Source organism: Canis aureus, chromosome 13 (genome assembly GCF_053574225.1).
Source record: "Canis aureus isolate CA01 chromosome 13, VMU_Caureus_v.1.0, whole genome shotgun sequence".
In the NCBI taxonomy this organism is placed as follows: domain Eukaryota; kingdom Metazoa; phylum Chordata; class Mammalia; order Carnivora; family Canidae; genus Canis; species Canis aureus.
This window is the reverse complement of record NC_135623.1, coordinates 41,325,349-41,348,988: the sequence shown is the minus strand read 5'-3', so window position 1 is coordinate 41,348,988 and position 23,640 is coordinate 41,325,349. Positions and strand designations below refer to the sequence as shown.

Sequence of the window (23,640 nt, the reverse complement as noted above, 5' to 3'; positions counted from 1 at the left end):
TTTACATGATAAAACAAGGGTCCCTGTTTGTTTCAGAACACTATAAAGCAAGGGTTATAGAAGAATCATAAATAAGCATGATTGTGAAAACTCTGAAATTATAAGACATTATGTGTATCTTTTTTCTTTCCATATCTTTAATCATTCATTTATTCAACTGGTAGTTATTGAGCACCTACTATGTACCAAACGCTGCGGTTCTGGGGATACATTCAACAGCAAGCAAAGCAGACAAAAAGTCGTGCTTTTACAGAATGGTGAATGCTGGGGGAGACAAACAATAAACTTAAGTAAGCAGATTGTATGATTTGTTACAAAGCAACAAGTGCTAAGAAGTAAAATAAAGCAGGGTAGAGAAAGAGGGAGAATCTGGATGTGGTTGCAATGCAGCTTTACTCAGGGAGGCCAAGGAAAGCGTCACTGAAAAGGTGATGTTTGGTTAAAGACATGAAGAGATGGAGTTTAGATATCGTGGGGGAGAGCATCCTGGGCAGAGGGAACAGCAAACCCGAAGCCCTGAGAAAGTATGCCTGGTGTATATTCTAGGGAAGGTCATTTCAGCTTGGCTGGAGCTCAGAAGGGGAAGGTAGGAGGTGAGGTCTGACTGTGTAGGTCTCTGTAGGATTTTAGCTTTTCTCTGAGTGAGATGGGAGCCATTAAAGGGTTTTGAGCATGACTGACAAGATTTGTTTTGTTTTACACTTTTTAAGTTTAAATTCAATTTGCCAACATATAGTGTAACACCCAGTGCTCATCCCATCAAGTGCCCTCCTCAGTACCTGTCCCCAAGTTACCCCATCCCCCTGCCTACCTCCCCTTCCTAACTCCCAGAGTTAGGAGTCTCTCATGGTTTGTCTCCCTCTCTAATTTTTCCCACTCAGTTCCCCTCCTCTCCCTTATAATCCTTTTCACTGTTTCCCATATTCCACATATGAGTGAAACCATATGATGATTGTCCTTCTCCGATTGACTTATTTCACTCAGCATCATACCCTCCAGTTCCATCCACATCGAAGCAAATGGTGGGTGTTCGTAGTTTCTAATGGCTGAGTAACATTCCATTGTATGTATAGACCACATCTTCTCTATCCATTCATCTGTAGAAGGACATTGTGACTCCTTCCACAGTTTGGCTATTGTGGAAGTTGCTGCTATGAACATTGGGATGCAAGTGTCCTGGCGTTTCACTACATCAGTATCTTTGGGGTAAATCCCCAGCAGTGCAATTGCTGGTTTAGTTGTAACACAGGTTAACAAGGTCGAGAGAGGGATTTTTAAGGATGGAGAACATTAACAGTACGTTGCTGTGCTCCTGGAAATAATGCATGGAGAGAGAAAATGTGATGATGTAGGAAGGACAGGGGAGAATTGTTGGCAGGAGGCACTCGAATAGGAAGGCTGGCTGGGGGCACCTGGGTGGCTCAGAGGTTGAGCGTCTGCCTTTTCAGCTCAGGGTGTGATCCCCGGGTCCTGAGATTGAGTCCCCCATCAGGCTCCCCGCAGGGAGTCTGCTTCTCCCTCTGCCTGTGTCTCTGCCTCTCTGTGTCTTTCATGAATAAATAAAATCTTTTTTAAAAAAAAGAGGAACTTTAAAAAAAAAAAAGGAAGGCTGGTTAGGACTCAGAGTAGAGGGAGAGGGGTTGACCTCAGGATAACGGACAGGTCACTGAGAAAAGTAAATGAGAGCTCGTCAAAGTCATCATAGTAGTAGTATCATTATGAACAAATGGGTTTTCTTCTCTTTTTCACTATTTTCCCCTTGAAGTCCATCCAAGGACCTCACGACTAAATGCAGTTTAAAAATCCTACCACCCGGGACATCTGGGTGGCTCAGTGGTTGGGTGCCTGCCTTCGGTTCAGGTTGTGATCCGGGGATCCAGGATTGAGTCCTGTGTCAGGCCCCCTGCAGGGAGCCTGCTTCTGCCTCTGCCTGTGTCTCTGCCTCTCTCTCAGTCTGTGTCTCTCATGAATAAATAAATAAATCTTTAAAAAAAATAAAATTAAAAAAATAAAAATCCTACCACCACCTCTTGGGGCACCCAGCTGCCTCAGTCGGAAGAGTATGTGACTCTTGATCTTGGGGTTGGGAGTTCAAGCCCCATAGTGGGCGTAGAGAATGCTTAAAAAAAGTCTTAAAAAAAAATTTCTACCACTTCTTGCCCGTAATTTAAATAAGACATCCAGTACTCTTAACAGGGTTCAGCTTATTTTGTCCAGAGGAAAAACCATGTATTAAAAACAACAATGACCACAAATAATATCCCTGCTGATGATATTTCCCTGGTGTTCTTAATGTGTTTTCACAGGATATCCCAGATGAAGCAAATGCCTTTCTGTCCTTGAATGCAGTACAATGCATCCTGCCCCAGACTGTATTACATTTTGTTAGCCAGATCCAAACCACTCAGGTTCTTCCAGGAAGTGTGTTTCTAAAAATTTCCAAAGCCTTTATAGAGAGTTCTCATGTGCCTACATACACAGATTTGTAATGAGTAAGCGCTAGAAGGTTCTTTATGTCTTCGCTAAATTGTCTGAAGCCTTGAGGGCTGTTAGAAGTGAAATTATTCTGAATTTCCAGTTTGGTTATCAAATCTCTTTATTTTTATTAAAGAGTAGAGTTATTCCCTTAGCCATCATTCATCTTACCCCTAGCAATCCTTCTTTGTAATTATAGCTCCTGATTCAGCAAACCAAGGTTATCACACGAATGTATGTAGGAACTCGCAAATCTGTTACTATCTGCCTAACGCACTAAACACCAGAGAATATTTTTGAAATTCCCTATCATATGCCACTTCAAGGAAAGTATACTAACCTTCCTCTAGGTTATAGGTGGAATACTAGCTTATCTGAAGAGGGATGCACTAGAATTGAACATAAATATAGGGAAGACCCTCATCACAGTGTACTTCTTAAATGAATGAAAGTGTATTCAATTGGCATGATAAAGTCTCTATTTACCTCCAACTATTTCAAGAGATTGACCTGGGCCTCGAATATGAAATCCTGCAGAAAAAGTGAGAACTGCTTGAAACCAACAGCACAGAAGACTGAATTGTATTTTTGAATGTGTCCAACAGTGTATTGAATGTGTATTTTGAATGTGTCTCTGTCAAGTTGGGCATGTGGCTTGGCCTCTCTGGTCCTCAGTTTTACCATGAAAAATGAGGGGATTTGACTAAAACTGTAGTTTGTAACATGTGAAGGGGATAGGGATTTTCTTTTTCTTAAAAAGATTTTTATTATTTATTTATTTATTTATTTACTCATGAGAGATACAGAGAGAGGGGGGCAGAGACATAGGCAGAGGGAGAAGCAGGCTCCATGTAGGGAGCCCGATTCAGGACTTGATCCCAGGACCCTGGAATCACACCCTGAGCCAAAAGCAGACGCTCAACCACTGAACCACCCAGGCATCTCTTTTTTATGTATTTATTTTATTTATTTTGGGGGGGGGGTTTCTTATTTCCCTCAAAAGAAGCCAGGGGTTCTAACAGCTAGCTCATTCCTTTTACATTATACTGGCGCTCAGCTTTAAGCTACTTCAACACTGATAAATTTGGTGATTCCAACTTTTAAAGTAGTTTTCAAATTGTGATGGTTTTAGAAGCAGATTTGCACCTGCCCATCCCTACTGCCACCCATGTGCCATATCTATTCAGCTGTCTCTGAAGAGTTTGGGATCAAAATCCTACATTATACCAATGGTTGCACAACTCTGTGAATATACTAAAAACCTTTTAATTGTACATGTTAGATGGGTGAATGGTATATGGCATGTGGTATATGAATATCTTTAAAAAGCTAAGTCAGAATTCTTTTGCTTGCAGGTGACAGAAACCTACTCAAAGTGACTCACACATTAAAAGGGGGAGTTAAGGAGCGCCTGAGTGGCTCAGTCAGTTAAATATCTGCCGTCAGCTCAGATCATGATCCTAGGATCGAGCCCCATGTCAAGGTCCCTGCTCAGCAGGTTGCCTCCTTCTCCCTCTCCTTCTACTCGCACCCCTTGCTTATTTGCTCACACTGTCTTTGTCTCTCTCTCTCTCTCTCTCTCTCTCTCAAATAAATAGATAAACAAAATCTTAACAAAAAATTAAAAGGGCAATTAAAAACCCATGTCATTGGAAGATCCCACACAAGACAGACTAGATTCCAGTCTCAAATAGCATGAAATCCAAGATGCACTTTCTCCATCTCTCAGCTCTCTCTCCTCTGTGGTAGCTCCATTATCAGGAAGACTTTCTCCACAAGTGGCCACAGCAATTTCTTAGCTTACATTTTTACCACGTTAGCAACTCCAGCAGAAACCTTTCCAGTGAAAGTTCTGGCATTGTGTGTCATTGGCTTGGTTTGGGTCACATAACCATTCAATAATAACAACTCATCTAACACTTACTGTGAACTGACTTTATTCTTGCAACATCCCATTTTATAGATGAAGAAATGAAGGCACAGGGAGGTTAAGTAACTTGCTCAGGGTCACATGGAAATGGGTTTAGGAGCTGGGATTTGAAACTCAGGTAGTCTGGCCCTGAAGTTTGTGGTCTCCCTGGTCTTAAGTGGTGTGCTGCCTCTAGTCACGAGAGTGAACGGAAGGGAATGTCCTGACTGCTAGTCCTGGAGCAGATCCCACATTTGCAACTGCATTCTCTCCTAACAGCCTGTGTTCCAGGCCTTTGAAGATGTCAGATATAGATCATATCAGATGCTAAAGAATTTTAGAAGGGTCGGTGAGCACCCTCCACTTCAGAGACTGCAGCCATGTCTGCATCTTGTTCTTTGTAATCACCAGCATCATCCTGACTGTAGTCATTGGAATCGAAGCCTCTGGCCTCCTTGCCAGAATTTGAGCTATGTCCAGATCCTGGCCTATCTAAAGAAAATTATGCCAGGGGCACCTGGCTGGCTTGGTCGGTGGAGCATGTGACTCTTCTCGGGATTTGTAAGTCTGAGCTCCAAGTTGAGTGTAGAGATTACTTAAAAGTAAAATCTTTTCCAAAAAAAATTTATGCCACTATATACCCATTACCGTGGAACCCAAGGATTAGGCTTCAAACGAACATTAGTTTTTTTTATAATGCAGATGTAGAGTTAGAAAATTAGAAGAAGGCTTCCGGTCTTTTTCTGATTCAGGAAATAAACGCACACACAATAGATACATCTAACATGTTGATCGCTGGCCCTGTTTTTCCGAGTGTGGTTCCCAGGACCACTGGTATTGGAATCACCTGGGATACTTTTTATTAAATCATAGTATCCTGCAGTGGGCCCAAGAATATGCATTTGTTAGACACCTGAATTGATTGTTACGTTCACTCGGGTTTGAGAGTCCTCCTTGTCAGTGGCTGGGGAAAACTGTCTAAGATCTTAGATGAAGGACCTTAGGCGTCCCAAGCTGAACCCAAGGCAGCAGCCGTAGGGGACATTAAGGACGGGTGGGGCAAAGGAGAAGCTCACAATCCTAGGTTCCAAGCAGCTTTGATTGTTAGTACCTCTGCAGTTCGCATCTCTTCACCCCTCGTGTTCAGAGGTGTGGGTGCCTGTGTTCTAGCTCTGTCGGGCAGAAAAGAATAGCACTAACAGTACCCTTCGGTAAAGAATTTTTCAGATGAGGGGATCTCTGGGTGGTTCAGCAGTTCAGCGCCTGCCTTTGGCCCAGGGTGTGATCCTGGAGTCCTGGGATTGGGTCCTGCGTCGAGCTCCCCGCAGGGAGCCTGCTTCTCCCTCTGCCTGTGTCTCTGCCCCTCTCTCTCTCTCTCTCTCTCATGAATAAATAAATAAAATCTTTTAAAAAAAGATTTTTTTAGATGAAAAAATTGCTCCTGTAAACACATTACAACCAACAATAGCTCTAGTAATATTAATAGTAGTAATTGTTAAATAAGAGCTGACGTTTACCAGATGCACTGTACTGGGCACTTTATATGCATTATCCATCCCATTGTGTCCTTTCAGTCACCTTACAAATGGGTAAGAGCTGGTGTTATTTCCATTATCAGACAAGGAGGCTGACACACAGACATTAAGTAACTAATTTCACATCACAAACCTGGAGGCAGGGTTGGAGCTGATGGGGTTCAGGACACTACCCCCCAATATGGCACCTTGGCATAATTGAATATTTTAAGCTGAACAGTTGGAGAACACAGGAGAAGCAGGAAGGTTACTCTGAACTCTCTCCACCCCCCCCCCACCCCACACCTCCGTCCGCCAAACAGGTCGTCAGACCTTCTGTGAGAGAAGCCCTTCCCATACCCAGAGGAAAGAAGCATCTTTATCTCTGAAGACAAGGGGACCCTGGAAGAGTCCTAACAAACAGGCCTTGCTAAATCTCCCCCAGGTTACTACACTGACCTTCTACTCCGTGACCTGTCACGTTGCCCCATGACTGTCCTCTCTCTTCATCAAGCCTCAGGGTAGAAGTACTCAGGTTTAACTACTTCATCATCAGTTTACTTTTCAGACCCAGCCAGGGACCTTAAGAGGGTCAAGGAAGACTTCCCTTCCCTGTGGGTCTCATTCCCACCATGTCTACTTAACATCAGAGCCCATCCATCTGCTTTCAGCCTTTGAGCCATACTGCTATGTTCTCTCAGCAAGAATCTGTGATTCTCCATGAGACCAAAATTCAGAGAATCTGAAGAAATGCTGACTGCAGCACACGTAACTTTATAATAAACTTACTTAAAAAAAAAAAAAGACACCCCCCCTCCCCTGCAACCTGGACTCATCATTCTAAGAGATCTATCTGATGTGCACAGAGGCAGTTCTTTTATGTCTCAGACACCTGGTCACCAAAATTAGGAGACAGTGGTTCTCTGGGTTCTGTGGGCCCCTTCTGTGCTTCTAGAAAGTAGGTCAGATTTCTCCTACTTCCCTGGGTCTTGGATTCTCAGCTTTGGAAGACCGGTTATAGTTGCTTCTCTTGATCTGTTGTAAAGCCTTTTTTCCTGGATTACGGATAGAGAGGGAGAGCAAGCCTGGAAAGACCAGCCACAGGGATCTGTCTAGAAATGTGTAAGACCACCCCGCATTAGTTTTGCTTAAATTCAAGGACCCACTTTGAGCTAAGCCCAGAGTTAATATAATGGGACTTCCAAGGATATACTACGAGCTCAGAAATTCCTGAAGCGGATGGGACCCGAAGGCAGCATATGGTAGAGTGAGCTCTGGAGTCAGACTGCTCTGGCCCCAGTCCAGGGCCCTCATTGCCTTTTACAGTACTTTATCTTTCTCCACACAGGTTTTCTCACCTGCAAAAGGGAGTAATAGTAGCATATTCGCATGGAGGTCATCGCAAGCATTAAATGAAATAAAATTTATAAAGTGTTTCACACGGTTCCCATCCCAATGTGCTCGGTAAGCAATCTTATTACCAGCTCTTATCACTGTTGTAACCAAAATATTATCTGTGGCAGGAGGAAGGAGATACTGCTTCTGGTAATTGAGGAAGACTTCTCTGAGAAGCATTTGATCTGGTCCCAGAAGGGAGGAATTTCTGTGAGAGAGGAGTGGATGATTCCATCCAGCAGGAACATAACCTGCCACGCAGAGATGGGGCAGGCCAGGTGTGTGTGTAGGGAGTGGTGGGTGATGCAGAAGGGCGGACATACAGAGTGTGGGGCGAGCTGCAGAAAGGGAGGAGGGAAAGACTGGTCAAGAGGTAATTTCTAGAAGGTCTCCAGTGGTGATCCTGATGCCAGCCAATCTCCCAGTCCACACCTCAGCCTTGGGGGTGAATAGCCAGAATAAAGAAGAACTGCACTGTTTTGTTGTTGTTGTTGTTGTTTCTGTTTTTTATTTTTGTTTTTGCATTTGTAATACTTAGGGTCCTGGCCAGGGCTGATTTAGGAGGCTACCAGGATTACAACTTTTTTTTTTTTTTTTTAAATAAAGATTTTATTTATTCATTTGAGAGAGAGACAGGGAGAGAACATGAGCAGTGGGAGGGCAGAGGGAGAAGCAGGCTCCCCACTGAGCTGAGAGCCCTACATGGGGCTCCATCCCAGGACCTGGAGATCATGACCTGAGCTGAAGGCAGACGCTTCACCAGCTGAGCCACCCAGGCACCCCATGGAGGCTACAGGGATTACTCCTGGGGCCACATGGCTCTCAACCCTTTCATAGGCCCTGAGAGCACCACTCTCCCCTCAGGCACAGGGGCCCGGGCAGCCCAGAGGACAAGGTGGTTTGGCTGTTGCTGTCATTGGCAGTCCAGGACTGGGAGAGGAAGGAGACCCAGTCTCAGTCTGCAGTGATGAAGAGGATGCCCAGAATTGTGCTGAGGCGGTGATTTTAGCTGCTGTCTGCTTGGATGTGGGATTGATTCCCTCCCACTCAGAGGTTCCTGGAGCCCAGAATGTTACATAAGTGAGACGCTTGATGCATTTGGTCTCTGTAACACTTAATCCACCACCTCCGCCCCCATTCCAACATTTTCAATATTTGTAATATACAGGGATAGCTAAAGGGCGGGACTTGAATGTTTTAACATTAAAAAAAAATTGAAAATGAAGTCCTAATGGTTTTCTTTGTTTGGAGAAGGCCATGGCCTTGTCTCCATAAGAAATGGGCTCAGTTGGGGAATGGGTACAGGGCTGGAGTCATGTGTGATCTTGCCCTAAGTGAGGCCCGGATTCTGAAGTGTTTAAGGAAGAGTCTCAAAGCTTGGCGGGTCTATAATTAGACTGGCCTTACAGGTTTTTCTTTGGTTAGTAAATGCACAAGCATTTAAGCTGTGGCAGGACTTGGGTACAGAGTTGTTACTTTGTCACATCCAGAGCAAACTGAAAATCAGTCACTTTTCAGAGTAGACATTGCCCCAAGCTTGGGTGTGGCTTAACCTGAATCACAGTGAACTTGCTTCAACAGCACCAGTTGCAGGAATAAAAAGCAAATATGCAGGTATTTTAAATATATGACACGTGGAATTGTTAAGCAATCACTGAATCTTTTTCTCCTTTGAATCCGCTGGTGAATGTTTGTATACATATCCAAACAGAGGGCTTCTTGGCTGAGTATGTTCTAGGTGTGTTTAAACGCTCACCTTCAATCACAAGAAATCCTGGGAATACCTTGCGTTTGTATAAAACACATTTCTTGGCTCCACCTCATCTGAGCAGGCCCAGAACCAAGAGAGGCATTATAAATATGCTGACACTGAGCTTGGGCGACTTGCACAAGGTGTCAAGCAGTGGTTAGCCCAGACTGAGCAGCCAGCGAGGTTTTCTGCCTCCAGATCAGTGTCACAGAATAGTGGGGCTTGATTGATTTTTCTAAAGCCCTGATTCAGCTTCCCAAGAGAACTGGAGTAGGTCATCTTTTTGTTTCTTTGTTATGTTGACCCAATTACACATCTTCTTTTCTATAGATTTCTCCATCCTCTGGGATATGGAAAGCAAATTTTATGCATAACGTAGGGTCTTTTTTTTAAACCAAAATGATAAGCAAAATCTGAATTTCTTTGGAATAGGAAACAGGGAAAAACAAATACCTTATCTATGCTGATTGCTCACATAGATATGCTAACCAAAACTCTGAAAAGAGTTGGGTTTTAGAAATTCAAATTATTTCGTTGTCACCTAAAATAGAACCTTCTTTCCCTTGAACCACTGGTCTAGCTCTCTCTCCATCCTCCTCTTCATAAGCCAGCTTTGGAGAGAGCTGGCTGCCTCCCTGTCCTCATTTCCTCCCCTCCCTTCTGTATCTCACTTTTCTTCAGCTTGGACATTGCCCAGGTTTTTGTTAAGGTCACCAGCATTAAGGTCTCCCTGTGAACCAATTCAGTGGACAGTTTTTAGAACTCAATACAATGCCTTTCTAAGCAAGACGTAGTATATATATAGTGACCTTAGGAAAGTTACTTAGCTTCTCTAAATTATTTAGAAGGTGACGGTGGCACCTCCCTGGTAAGATTATAGCAGTGTTTAAATGAGATATTTTGCGGGAAGTGGGTGAACACAGTGATAAGCACTGAGCTACAGTGATAAGCAACAATAAATGCTAACCATTGTTTGTATCAGCGTGTTTTCCCCTTGGTTTCTGTGACTGTATTTTCTAGTTTGTCTCCTACACCTTTGGTCCTTTTGCTCTTCTTCTGTGGTATCATGAAATGTTGGAATTTATTCCACAAATAATTTAGCAAGTGCATATCTCATACCAGGAAACCTTTCTTGGCTTTAGGTATGTATATGGCAGTGAATAAAATCAAATTGCTGTCCTCATGGAGCTACATTTTGGGGTGGGAAATTATAAGAATTAATATACCAGGTGATGATTGATACATGTTAAATATAAATGTAGTATTAACATATAAATATAATATTATAAACTATGCATCAAGTGGACATAAAACAGGCATTAATAAGTTCCCAAAGGCAGGGAAAGGAAGATAGGTGGATATTGCAATTTAGGATAGGTGCTCAGGGAAGTCCTCACTGATTGGCTGATATTTATTTATTTATTCTTTTTTAAAGTTTTTATTTAAATTCCAGTTAACATACAGTATAACATTAGTTTCAGGTGTACAATATCGTGATTTCAGCACTTCCACTCATCACCCAGGGCTCACCACGACAGTGTACTCCTTAATCCCCATTACCTGTTTTACCTGTCCTCCACCCCCCTCCCTTCTGGGAACCCTTCGTTCTCTGTAGTTAAGAATCTGTTTCTTGGTTTGTCTTTTTCTTTGAGCCTTTATTTTCTTTCTTAAATTCCACATATGAGGGAGATTGTAAAGTTATTTGTCTTTCCCTGACTTATTTTGCTTAGCATAATAGTCTCTAGCTCCATCCATGTCATTGCAAATATTTTATTTTTATTTATTTATTTGAGGGAGAGTGTGAGCAGAGGGAGAAGGAGAGGCAGAGGGAGAGGGAGAGAGAATCTGAAGCAGACTCCGTGTTAAGTGCAGAGCCTCGCTCTGGGCTCTTATCTCATGACCCCAAGATCATGACCTGAGAAGAAACCAAGAGTCAGACACTTAATCAGCTGAGCCACCCAGTCACCCCCCTGTTGTTGTAAATGGCAAGATTTCATTCATTTTTATGGCTGAATAATATTCCTGTGTGTGTGTCTGTGTGTGTGTGTGTGCACGTGCGTGTGTGTCCCTTATCCATTCATCAATTGGCAGACACTTGGGCTGCTTCCATAATTTGGCTATTGTAGATAGTGCTGCTTTATATATCGGGGCACATATATGCCTTTGAATTAGTACTTTTGTATTCTTTGGGTAAATACCTACTAGTGCAATTGCTGGATCATAGGATAGTTCTATTTTTAACTTTTTGTGAAACTCCATACTGGTTTCCACAGTGGGCACACTGGTTTGCATTCCCACTAAAAGTGCACAAGGGTCCCCCTTTCTCCACATCCTCACCAACAGCTGTTGTTTCTCGTGTTGTTGATTTTAGCCATTCTGACAGGTATGAACTGATATCTCATTATGGTTTTGATTTGCGTTTCCCTGATCATAACTGATGTTGAGCATCTTTTCATGTGTCTGTTGGCCATCTGGATGTGTTCTTTGAAAAATATCTATTTGGATCTTCTGATTGGCTGATATTCAACTAGAAACCTCAGGGAAGTGAGACAGTAATACATGTAGAAGATCTAGAGGAAGACCATTCCAGGTAAAGGAAGCAGCTGGTGCAAAGGCCCTGAAGTTTGGGAGTAGTTGGTCTTTTTGAGGAACAGCAAAAAGCCAGTATGGCTGGAGTGGTGTGAGCCCAGTGGGAGGATAGTAGAGGTAGAGGTGAGGTTAGAGAAGTAGCTTAGAGTTAGGAGAGGGGCAGGGCAGATCATGTGGCCTTTTCCAGACACAGTAAGGACTTGGCTTTTACTCTGAGTGAAATTAGAAGCCATTGTAGGGTTTTGAGCAAAACAATGACATTAGTTTTAAAATAACCTCTGGGGTTTCTGGGTGGAGAATAGACTACTGAGGTGAGGGTAGAAGCAGAGAACAAGAGGAGAGGCTGTTTAAATCATCCAGCATCCCTCGGGGTCTGTCCCAGACCCTGTTCCCTGCTCCTGCTCTCTCTCCTAGCCCTACTTGGTACCAGATAATGTCTATGTGCCCACAGCTCCCAAACTGGACTCTTTGGCTCCTGCATCTCATCTGACTTCCAGCCTCCTTTATCAATCTCTCTGCTTCCATCTATACTTGGTGGCCCCTCGGTATGCCCAGGTATGCTGATAAAGTCAATTAGTGTATAGGGATTTATAAAATGGAGGCCGCACCAGGGGCCTGGTCCACGTCATGAATCTAAACCTTAATGTGGCTGGCACTAAGAAACATCTCACTGTCAAGAAAAAACAGTCATAAACCTACTCAGCTTTAGCTAGTTTACCTTGCCCCAAAACAGAGGACCCTGAAATGAAATCCTGGATCTCCTCACCGATCATTCGGTTTCCATGTTATCTCTTCTAACATTGGAGAGAACTCGCTCTTGCCCAAGATCCCTCAGGAAGAGTGCTCCACAGCTTGTGAGGTGCTGCACTCCTTCAGTCCATGGATGGTTTTCCCTCCAATAAAGGCATCAGGCTTGTTGCTAAATTGTTTTAGTTTTGTCACCGGACAATACCCATGCTCCTCCTTGCACCTTGTGGCTCCTTTGAGGTCCTACGTCTCAGTAAATGGCACCACCACCCAACCAGTTGCTCAGGATCCTCCTGGGAGCGTCCCTCCCTTCAGCATATCACATCCAGGGAACCCCAGGCCCATTGTTTCTGTCACACTATCAGCTCTCAGATGTTCTCTCAACACTGCACACTTCACCTCTTGCCTGCACTAGAGCAGTGGCTGCCTCGCTCCTTCCTCTGTATCTACTGGCCCCTCCAGCTGCAGAATGGTATTTTCCACAAAAAGGTACAACTCTGTGAGGAGCAGAGGCAAAGCGTCTTTCTGCAAAGATGTGCCTTTCTCACAGTGGAGGAACTTAGTAACAGGGACACATAACGTCTGGACTGTTGTCTTCTGGATTGTATTCCTGGGCTGCAGAGCTCCCCAAGGACAGTAGGCCTCCCACTCACATTTGCGTGACCAGAATGCTCCTTCACAGAACGAAGAATGCTTTTGCCCCACGTATGAATTGTAACATCTTCCCTTGGCCACAGGAAGCTTCAAAACCAGCTAATGGTCTGGTTTTGAATAAAAATAGTTTTGTCTACACATGCTACTTCTCAGAGCACCCCACTACATAATAGGGGCTTTTTTAATTAAAAAAGAGGGGGTAGGTGTGGTACCTATGCATGTTCACCTATTTAGTTATATCAGAAAGAAACCGATTCTTCAGTTCCACCCCAACTGCAGCCAGAACGACCCAAAACAACCACAGATAATAATAACAGTCTGATCACATGACTCGCATGGTTAGAACTGATTCAGGGTTTCTGGTTGGCCTGGTGATATATTCTGGATCCCCTCATCTGGCCTACCGGGCCCTGTATGGTCTGGTGCTGGCCTTCTCTTCAGCTCCATCCCTTGTTCTCTCCAGCTACCCTAGGATAGATCCCCCTTTCTCAAGTGGATAGACGGTCCCCAACTTCTGATGGTTCCACTCACGATTTCGTAACTTTGCGATGATGTGAAAGCAATAGGCATTCCTTAGAAACCAGACCTCGGAATCTGCATTTCGATCGTTGCCCTGGCTAGTGATGTGCAGTAGGATGCGCCGGCGACAGGGGGGCAGCAGGAAGGGCCGCAGCTCCGCCCAGCCACGCGGTCTCCCGCCCAGCGGCCCGCAGCTCCTCTGCGTCCCCTTCTCAGCACGGTCATCCATACGTTACACGGGGTGGGCAGCTCTCGCTACGAAGCAGGCTTTGCGTGGGGCGATCTTGGCCCGCTGCGGGCGCCCTGAGTGTTCTGAGCGCGCTTAAGGTAGGCGAGGCCGAGCTGTGATGTTCGGGGCGCAGGTGCACTGAGAGCCTGTTAGACTTAACGGTTACAGTGGGTTTGTGAGGACGTGACCCCATCATAGGTCCAGGGAGATGTGCACACCGCTCTCCCCTCAGCTGTCTTTCTCTGCTCCTTCTGCACCCACTTAAAACTGGCCTTCCTTCAGGCTTCATCGTAACAGTCTCCGTATCAGGGAGTCCTTCCCAACCCGCAGCTCGGGTTGGGTCTCTCTGTCCTCTGCACCCCGTGTTTCTTCCTCAGGGCCCTCCACCTGTCTTCCCAGATCAGTGCTTCGCTCCATCCAGCCGGCTTCCATTGGGGAGTCATTCCGCGGCTGTCCCCGTGCCCCCCTGGCCAGAGCCTGACGTACAGCGCGCCCTCAGTAAGGATCAACGGACTGGTTTCTTCTGCTGTTGCTGTTAAGTCCTAGGGCGTCTCATGAAATGCAATGTCTTCCAAGTGAGGGTTGAAACTGAATTGCCACACTTATTATTCGGTGATCCATTTTTATTAACAGGAGAGAGCCCCAGTGGTTGTAGGATCTGTACCTCCTAAAAAAAAACGGAAATAGATTTTTTTTTTTTTTAAGGGGAGAGGATGGTGAACTAAGAGAGCAGAACAGCTGAGGTAATCCTTTGGCTGTTAGATCAGCTTTTTCATGGGCTTCGTTTTATCTGGACCTGCTTCGTAAGGTGTGATGAGTTCACGTGCCTGCTCCAGTAGAATGAAGTTCTTCACAAGATAGGCCTGAATGAACATTCGTACTGCACTGTCCCTGAGTTGAGGGTTGAGGGGGGTCCAGGATGGTGAAGATAGATTCTTCACAAAGTCCCAAATCCCAAATGAAGTTCCTTTTGCCCCTCACCTGTTCCCCTCCCTCGAGCGAGGTTGCTGTTTGAGGCTGCAAATACATCCTGCAAGGCTGGTTGCTGTGGTACCGGTGTATTTTATAATTTGGGTGGTAATGTCCGTGAAATAAGAGACAGGTCTCCACTTTCCACTGCTGTAGGATGCATCAAGTCCTGCCAAAAGTTTGTTATTGTTTTTTTTCTCTTTGAAAAGACTTATCTCCAGCTTAAGGACTTCCAACTTCCTCTTTAGAGACATGGCTCTTTTTCTTCAGGAAATGTGTGCTTCTACCAGGGTACAAATGAGATTCAAAATACCGAAGGAAGTTGGTTTGATTTGCTGAATGTACCCTTGGCAACTGAGAGAAGAAGGCTATCTGAGATTAGAACAGAATAATAACCAGGGCTGTCAGTGTACAACTTGGATTACAAAACAGCTAGAGGTTATGAGGTTATTTTGCCTGGAACTTTTTGGTTGTTTTCTTTTAAAAACCCTGCCTAATTATGGAGGTGATGACAGAAAGAAACAAAAGCAGCTCATTCCCTTTCCAGTTTCCATTCTACAGAAAGTGATTTAAGGGCAGACGTAGATTTTCAAAGTGATCCAGAAGAAAACAGAGGAATATTAAGGAAGAACAGCTGAGACTCTCGCCTTGTTCATTAAATGTGAGCAGAAAAGCACAAAAAGTCAGCCGGTGAATGTTACTTGTTGGTCTGTCGAAAACTAACATGCCACTCGGCTCCTACGGATAGTAATCGTACGTGCCCTTTGAGCTGTTTTCATTGCAGTCTTAATAGGTCACACTCTAATCTACTTGCCTGTGCAATTCAGATTTACCATTTGGGGATCACTGAAGGATGATTTTTGTGTTTATATAAATTTGAGGCAATAGGTATAAAGCATCAGATTTCATTAGTATTCAGCAGCAAGTTTAGATGCAGATAAGTAGTTAACAAACTATATCAAATAAATGTGAATTATTTATTCTCTCTGCCAAGCCCCAGTGTGGGGCTTGAACTCACGACCCTGAGATCAAGAGTCCATGTCCTACCGACTGAGCCAGCTGGGCACCCCTATTACAGTGCATTTTTATTTAAATAATTACATCCAAAATAAAAGCACTGGGCAGCCTGGGTGGCTCAGTGGTTTAGTGCTGCCTTCAGTCCAGGGCCTGATCCTGGAGACCTGGGATCGAGTCCCACGTCAGGCTCCCTGCATGTGAGCCTGCTTCTCTTTGCCTGTGTCTCTGCCTCTCTCTGTATGTGTCTCTCATGAATAAATAAATAAAATCTTAAAAAAAAAGAAAAAAGAAAAGCACTGAGAAGATTGAGGAATTTTTCATCCCTGATTTATTAAGGTCAAACAGCCAGAATTTAACTTGATTTCCACTTAAATATGTTCAAATTCATAGTTTCTTAAGTAAATGTCAATTATGTTGCCAAAATAGAAACCACTAATAATGCAGAGATCGAATAGTAGGAAATATACCCAAGGTTTTGAGAAGCTATTAAATCTAAGTTTATATAATACCATTATAAATATCAGCTTTGAACTTCATAATATAATATAACTTGGTTCTGTGTATTTTCTTTGAAAGCGTAGAGAAATGGGAAAGGGCTGGTGTGGGGTATCAGAGAGATTTGGGTTTAAATCAGTTGCTTTGACTGATGGTGACCCGCCCTGTGGGTCTCAGCACCACTGTCCTAGGATTGTGATAGGGATGCTTTGGGGGAGGGAGGTGAGAAAGTACATGGTGACCTGGACACCCAGCAGCTGCCCACAGTAACTGTGGAATCTCTGTCCTCCCTCACCTCCCACATCTTCCTCTGGCCTCCCGCTGATTGGCAAGTCACTTTACATATCTGTGTCTCCGTTTCTTCATTTTAAAAAAAGGAGGCTGGACTATATACTCTTGGAGGTTCTGAAAAATTCTGCAGTTCTGGGCTTTAAAAGTATAAAGGCGTTTTTAAAAAATGGGTCCTACTTGGAAAAAATATGGGCACCATGCTTAGAAGAATAACTTAGAAGAATGGGATGCCTGGGTGGGTCAGTTGGCTAAGGGTCCAACTCCTGGTTTCCATTCAGGTCATGATCTTAGAGTCACGAGATCAAGCCTTGAGTTGGGCTCGGTGTGGAGTCAGCTTGAAAGATTCTGACCCTGTGCCCCTCCCCACATTCACACTGTCTCCCTCTCTCAAATGAATAAATAAATCTTAAAAAAAAAAAAAAAAGCAATGACTGATACATAAGTGAAAATGTCTACAGACCATGAACTGTGTTCTTTATGCTAAAAATTAATTTTTCTGAGAGCAAGTTAATTGAAAAATCCAGAAAGCACTGACAATTGCTTACATTCGTCTCAAAAGAGCAATGATATTCCATTTTCCATGGTCCTGAAATGAGTAAATGGAAGGATGTAAATATTTGTTGGAATGAGAGTGGAACAGAGAGAAGATCTGCTTTGTCTACTGGTGGGTGGTAACACATCTCTGGATCATTGTTTGCACTAAGCATTTAATAATCCCATCTGTTGAAAATGTATATTTGGAGGTACTTTGAAATTGCTGTAAGCTACCTAGAAATTGGCAGGGAGGTAATCCTGGAGAGATTCCATGCTCTGCAGTAGACCAAGAAATCCAATATAAATCAATATGTAATTATAAAATCCCATCTTTGGCCAGAGCTTGGTAGATATATTTATTTAGGCACAGTATAGACTTTTAACACTAGAATTTGGGACTGTGGAGTCTTTGCTAATCTCAATTTCACGTCTTCAGGGATACTATTTATTTGACCTGAAAGATCCACTCCCCATTTGACCAGTGGCAGAACTTTCTCCTGGGGCCCAGCTGCTGTGGCATCGCCCCCCAGCCCTGGTAACTCCATGCTCTTCTTGTATCCTGAGTTTTCTTCGGTACATCTCATTTCAAAAGTGAATCACTGAGGGGCACCTGGGTGGCCCAGGGGGTTAAGTGTCTGCCTTCGGCTCAGGTCATGATCCTGGGGTCCTGGGATGGAGCCCCTCATGGGGCTCCCTGCTTGGCGGAGAGTTTGCTTCTCCCTCTACTCCTCCTTCCTGCTTGTGATCTCTCTCTTACGCTCTCTCTCTCTTTCAAATAAATAAAGAAAATCTTAAAAAAAGAAAAAAAAAGAATCACTGAGTCTGATAAAAACTTGATGCTGCTTTTTCTTTCCTGTTACCTTTTTTGACAGTCCTGACCTTGTGTTTCATTCAGAGGAGGACCACTGCAGTTTGTTCTCACCTCTCCACGGTAGTGTCTGTTTTTCTTACTGCCCTTCTTGCCTTATAATCTTTAATAGCATGGGTTTCTCTTTTCTCCCATTGGTCCTGTTTTTCTCCCCACGCTCTCACTTTCTGTCCATTTACCACCAGGCCCTGCACACACGTTTTGCACAGAGGGATGGCGTACTGAGAGCTGTAGCTCCTCAGAAGGAGAAGAGATTGGATATTTTGCAGAAGCTGTTAAAGACATATAATGGATCATTACCCTTCTAGTGATCTCTTTTGGTGAAATTCTTTATGTAACTGTCTCTCTATGTGAAATTAAAGTAGGTGCTTAAGAGAGTACCTAACCAAAAGGACTGGTTTTCAACAAGAGAAATCAGGGTTTAATTTTCCCAGGGATGTGGAGTTTCTCTGTAGGTTTATTTATTTTTTAAGATTTTTATTTATTTATTCATGAGAGACACAGGGAGAGAGAGAGGCAGAGGCATAGGCAGAGGGAGAAGCAGGCTCTATGCAGGGAGTCTGATGTGGGATTCGATCCCGGGTCTCCAGGATCAGGCCCTGGGCTGAAGGCGGTGCTAAACCGCTGAGCCACCTGGGTTGCCCTCTCTGTAGGTTTAGAGGCCCCCTTTTGCTTGGCTCCCCAGCAGCTGCTGCTCCTTGCCTCACAGCACACCTCCTTGTGCGTTTGTCAAATTAATCATCACATAAATGGCTTATGGGCTAAATTGTACTACTCTAAAATTCGCATGTTGAAGCTGCACCTGCATTGTGACCATATTTGACGATGGGGTTTTTGATGATGTGATGAAGTTAAAATGAGGCCTTTGGGTTGGGTCTTATACAGTCTGGCAGGTGTCCTCCTAAGAAGAGGACAGGGTGTGCATGAGAAGAGGGGAGGCCGTCTGCAAGCTAAGGAAGGAGGCCTTAGAGGAGACCAGCCCTGCTGGCACCATCGTCCTGGATGTCTGGCCTCGACAGCTGTGAGGAAAGGAATTTCCGGTCCTCCACTCTGTGGCATTTCGTGATGGCCACCATAGCACACTACTGCACATGGTCACAGCTATAATCCACCTGAGGTTGGAGATAGCCACAGGATCAAACAGGAGACTCTAAGATATGGGATCCAGAAAATGGTGACACAGAGCTCAATCAGGAGATCAACTCGTTCACGAGACCATCTGGAACACACATGACAGGCAACACGTTTGAAACATTCTTTTCTATCAGAGCCCACTTTTGGGTTTGTGGCCTTCCCGGAAGTCGGGGAGGAAATTTCACCACAGACTCAGAACTGTAGAAGTGCAAGCAAACCCTGTAGTGTCCAGAGAGAGCTGCCTGTGGGCTGATGCTCTGAGTGTCTGATGTGCGGGGTTACCTTGCTAGTCACTGGCTCAGATCTAGGTAAGTGAGGACAAAACCGAGCCCTGCCTCAGTTAACAACAACCAGGTGGAGGTGAGTCAAGGCGTGCTGTTTAATAGCACGGGAGCACTGTCGCTATTCAGCTGCATTTTGGTTTCAGCTTTATGGAGTGAGCTTCAAAGAAGTCTTTAGAAGTACTTTGTACAGCAACTGAGTCTCTCCATGTATTTATTGGCCTCCACTTCAGTTCTCAAATTTTGACCTTCATAAAGCTCCTGTGACTTTTGGCTTGATTTGGTACATTAAAGAAGAAAAAAAGTGTTTTATGTACCCTGTTATGTGGACGTCTTTAAAATACATTCTTAAAAACTATCATTTCTGTTCTTTTTATTTCTATTGAGTTGAAATGTATAATTCATGTATTGCATAGCCTACTTGGAATTCTCACTGAATCATCAGTAACAAAAAATATGACATAATTTTCAGAGCGGAATTGCACCTGAATTTTTAATTTTGGTGTGAAATAGAGATCTACTGCAGTTTTACTTTTTTCCATGTGAACTACCATTTTTCTTTTCCCCAGTGATTGATAATAACTCTGCCTCTGTCACAGATTATGCTTCTAAATGTCCACGGGTCTCCTGAGCTCTCTGCTCTTTGGTCTACATGCCTGTTCTTTGGTCTTCACGCTCACTGGATATCCATTGCTTGTAAAATGTTTTGATATCTGGTAAAGAGAACTTGCCTGGCTTGCCCTCACTCACCATATTTTCCCCTAAAGTTATAGGTTTTCTTCCACTGAATTTTAGAATAAGCTTGTCAAGTTTAGGAAAAACCCTTTTTGATTGGGTTCTGTTTCATTTATCAATTGATTTAGGGAAAATTGATATCTGGTCAATACTGCATCTTTCCCTCTATGAGCATAGAATACCTCAATATTGGTTTTAGGCTTTCTTTTATTGAATAATGAATTTTAAAACAGTAATGTACAATATATTCAAACCTGAGATATTTATGGAAGGATTTCCATTGCAAGAAATGTGCTGGGCTTTGATGGATTTTTTAAATGAGTAGGATGGTCTTCTATTTTAAAAAGATCACAGTCTAGTAGGGAGGAAGGGATTTGTTAGACAAATACACAATTTATTTAATATAAATTAGACTGTCAGGAGCATCTGGCTGGCTCAGTCGGTAGAGCACGCACCTCTTGATCTTAGGATTTTGAGTTCAAGCCCCATGTTGGGCATGAAACCTACTTAAAAAAAATTCCATTCCTCAGACCTAGTAGGCACATTTCAAGTGCTCATGGGCCACATGTGGGCTAATGTCTACTGTACTGGACAATGCAGCTTTAGACAGTTATTATGTAATTTGTCTTGTTATCTAAATGAGGAAAAATAGGGGTGCCTGGGTGGCTCAGTTTGGTTAAGCATCTGACTTGTGATTTCAGCTCAGGTTACGATCTCATGGTCATGGGATGGGATTGAGCTCTGTGTCAGGCTCTGTGCTCAGTGAGGACTCTGCTTAGGATTCTCTCTCCCACTCCCCCATTCTCTTGCTCTCTCTCTTAAATAAATATATGTTAAAAAAATAAATGAGGGAAAATATTAAAAGTGCAGTCAATTTTTTAAAAGATTTTAATTTTTAAAGTAATCTCTATATCCAACGTGAAGCTCAAACACAAGCTGAGATCAAGAGTCCCATTCTCCACTGACCTGACTGAACCAGCTAGGTGCCCCTAAAGTTGGAGTTATTTAAATAGGGGTTTCTAGGTTGGGGTTTTATGAGTAATACATATTCTAATTGATAATTTGTATTCTGATTATATCTAAACATTCTGATAGTTTTGGATTGAAGAAAATTAAATTTCATTTCCAAAAGGATCAGATGAAAGTAATCAAGAATGGGAAGAGCTTCATATCTCAGCAGAACTGTCTAGAGAATAGTTTTGCAATTAGGAGAGTTGGGAGACTACAGTGAAATTTATGGATTTTCTGCCTCTTTTGGTGTTGCAGAAATTCAAAATTGAGCTTTAAAGCTATTTAGTCTCTTAGATCTTTTATTTGTTTTTCAGCTTATTACCTCCAAGTGTCCCTTTTAGCGGTTGAAAGAAATATTGTTTTTAACTCTAAATGACCGAACCCTGCTAATATTTTGAAAAATCTACATGTTGCATTCCTGGTAACTTCTGATAATTCCTGTATATTTGGGTGTTAAGTGCATACTCATGTGTGTGAGCGAATGTGCCTGCCTGTTGAGTACTCTGTATACACCATGAAATTATATTGGATACTTCAAATCTTGTCCCTGGTATGGCAGTTTTCTCCTTTGTGAAAGACATTCCTTCTAATGGAAGAAGAAAAAACAATGGAATGTCAGAATTATTAACTGGGAGTGTATCAGCCACAGCTGATCTGGGATGAAGCAATGAGATACAATAGAACAATTCCTTTTGAACCTGTCAGCTGGGATGGCTGGTACCTCTAAATATTTGTAAGAAATACGACTTTCACTTCCAAAGTCATATAAAAATTGGTTTCTCAGTTTATGAAACTTGAAATGCAAAACTGAAAATCTGGAAATGATTAAAAGAGAAAAGACAAGGAGCCTTAGATGGGGGATAAAGACATCATGATGTGATTTTGAATTCCAAAAGCCCTATTTGTTTCCTTTCTTTAGGGAAAGAACAGGACACAGAAGGATTAGGATATAGAAATCATCTTGGGGTTATTAGGAATGCTGGATGTTCATTAAACTGTTTGGGAGGAGCAGGGAAGGGTGGAGCAAAGGGTGGGGGCAGGTCACATTCATATCAGTTAAATGTTATGTGAGGAGACATAGAACAGTACAGTTTCCAGATGGAGTGACGTTCTTTCCCATTTGTCTTTTCAGTAGTGTCAGCATAGGCCTTTGGTTAAGAGAGAGTTTTTGTTTAATGGGTGCAATTAACCCCATTCTACACGGGAGGAAACCGAAGCCTATAAAGGTCAAATAAGTCATCAAGGATACACACCTAATAAGTGAATTTTGGAGTCAGATAAGCCTGGAATTTGAAGTCTACTTTGCCAGTTAGTAGCTGGATACCCTTGGTCAGATCACTTAATCTCTTCAGAGATTCTTATTGCTACTCCGTAAAATGGGAAAATGATAGCGTCCATCATCATAGAAGCCGGGGTGGGAAAGGGGTTTGGCAGTAACTCAGAGTTGATATATTTCAAGTTCCTGGCTATGGATAGAGTAGGCTTAATAAATAATAGCTTTATCACTTGCTCACTCTCTACAGAATACTATAGAGATGCTGTAGGGAGACACAAAAGTATGGATAAAGGCAGTTTTTTTTTCTTTAAAGATTTATTTGAGAGAGAGGGTGAGAGAGAGATCACATGAGCAGGGGCAGAAGGAGAGGGAGAGCAGGCTCCTGACTGAGCAGGGAGCCAGACATGGGGCTTGATCTCAGGACCCCACGATCAGGACCTGAGCTGAAGGCAGATGCTTAACCCACTGAGCCACCCAGGTACCCCTAAAGATAGGTTTCTTATTAAGTAACAGACTATTTTTGGCTTCTCTTGGTCATTTGCCCTGGACATCTGAGGGGTGGGGCAAGGTGGGACAGGAAGGGTCAACATTTGTAATACTTCATATTAGGTATTTTGCTAGGCTCTGTCAGTCATGTTAGGTTTGCTTACCTCTGTAACAGAGAAACCCTATTTTATAAAATGAATGAAGATAATGGGAAAATGGCTCTGGTTAGCATTTTCATGCATAACACTTGAATTTCAGCAACAGATTACTCATGTTAATTGGGAAATAACTGCTACAATTTATCCATTCTGCTACTGATGACAATTGAGTTGTTTCCAGATAGGGACTATTACCACTATGAACATCATTGTCCTGGGGATTTGTGTCCTATAGGGTCTATACTGAAGAGTGGAGTGGCTGGGCCAACGGGCATGCATAGCTTCAACTTGAGGAGATAATCTAAATTGTGCTTCCAAGGGCTTGTACCTGTTTATGTTCTTGTCTCCATTGTGTGAGAGTTCCTGCTTACTCTAGATCATTGCCAGCACTGAGCATCGTAATACTTTATAATTTTTGTCAACCTGGGTTTTTTTTTTTTGATACAATATCATTGCATGTACATTGCCCTGTATGATTACAAATTCTAAGTATAATCTGCAATATATGTAAATATTTTTGTATGTCTCATAATGTATATAACCAGCCTCTATTTGCATGAACAACTGTTTCATAAACAATCCTTAAGATTGTTTCACAATTTTC

At 43.1% G+C, this 23,640-nt stretch overlaps 1 protein-coding gene across 5 annotated transcripts in view; it reads left to right on the top strand.

The window, feature by feature from the left end:
• TMCC3 (transmembrane and coiled-coil domain family 3) overlaps nt 1-23,640 on the top strand; it is a 339,083-nt gene that overhangs the window by 155,679 nt on the left and 159,764 nt on the right. For 2 of the 5 annotated variants that reach the window (XM_077845838.1, XM_077845837.1), the window contains exon 2: nt 7,247-7,362. The exons of the other annotated variants lie outside the window; for them this stretch is intronic. In XM_077845838.1, the coding sequence (XP_077701964.1) occupies nt 7,354-7,362 (9 nt within the window). In that variant the 5' untranslated portion in view covers nt 7,247-7,353. The remainder of the gene's footprint in view (nt 1-7,246; nt 7,363-23,640) is intronic. 5 annotated transcript variants of the gene reach the window in all.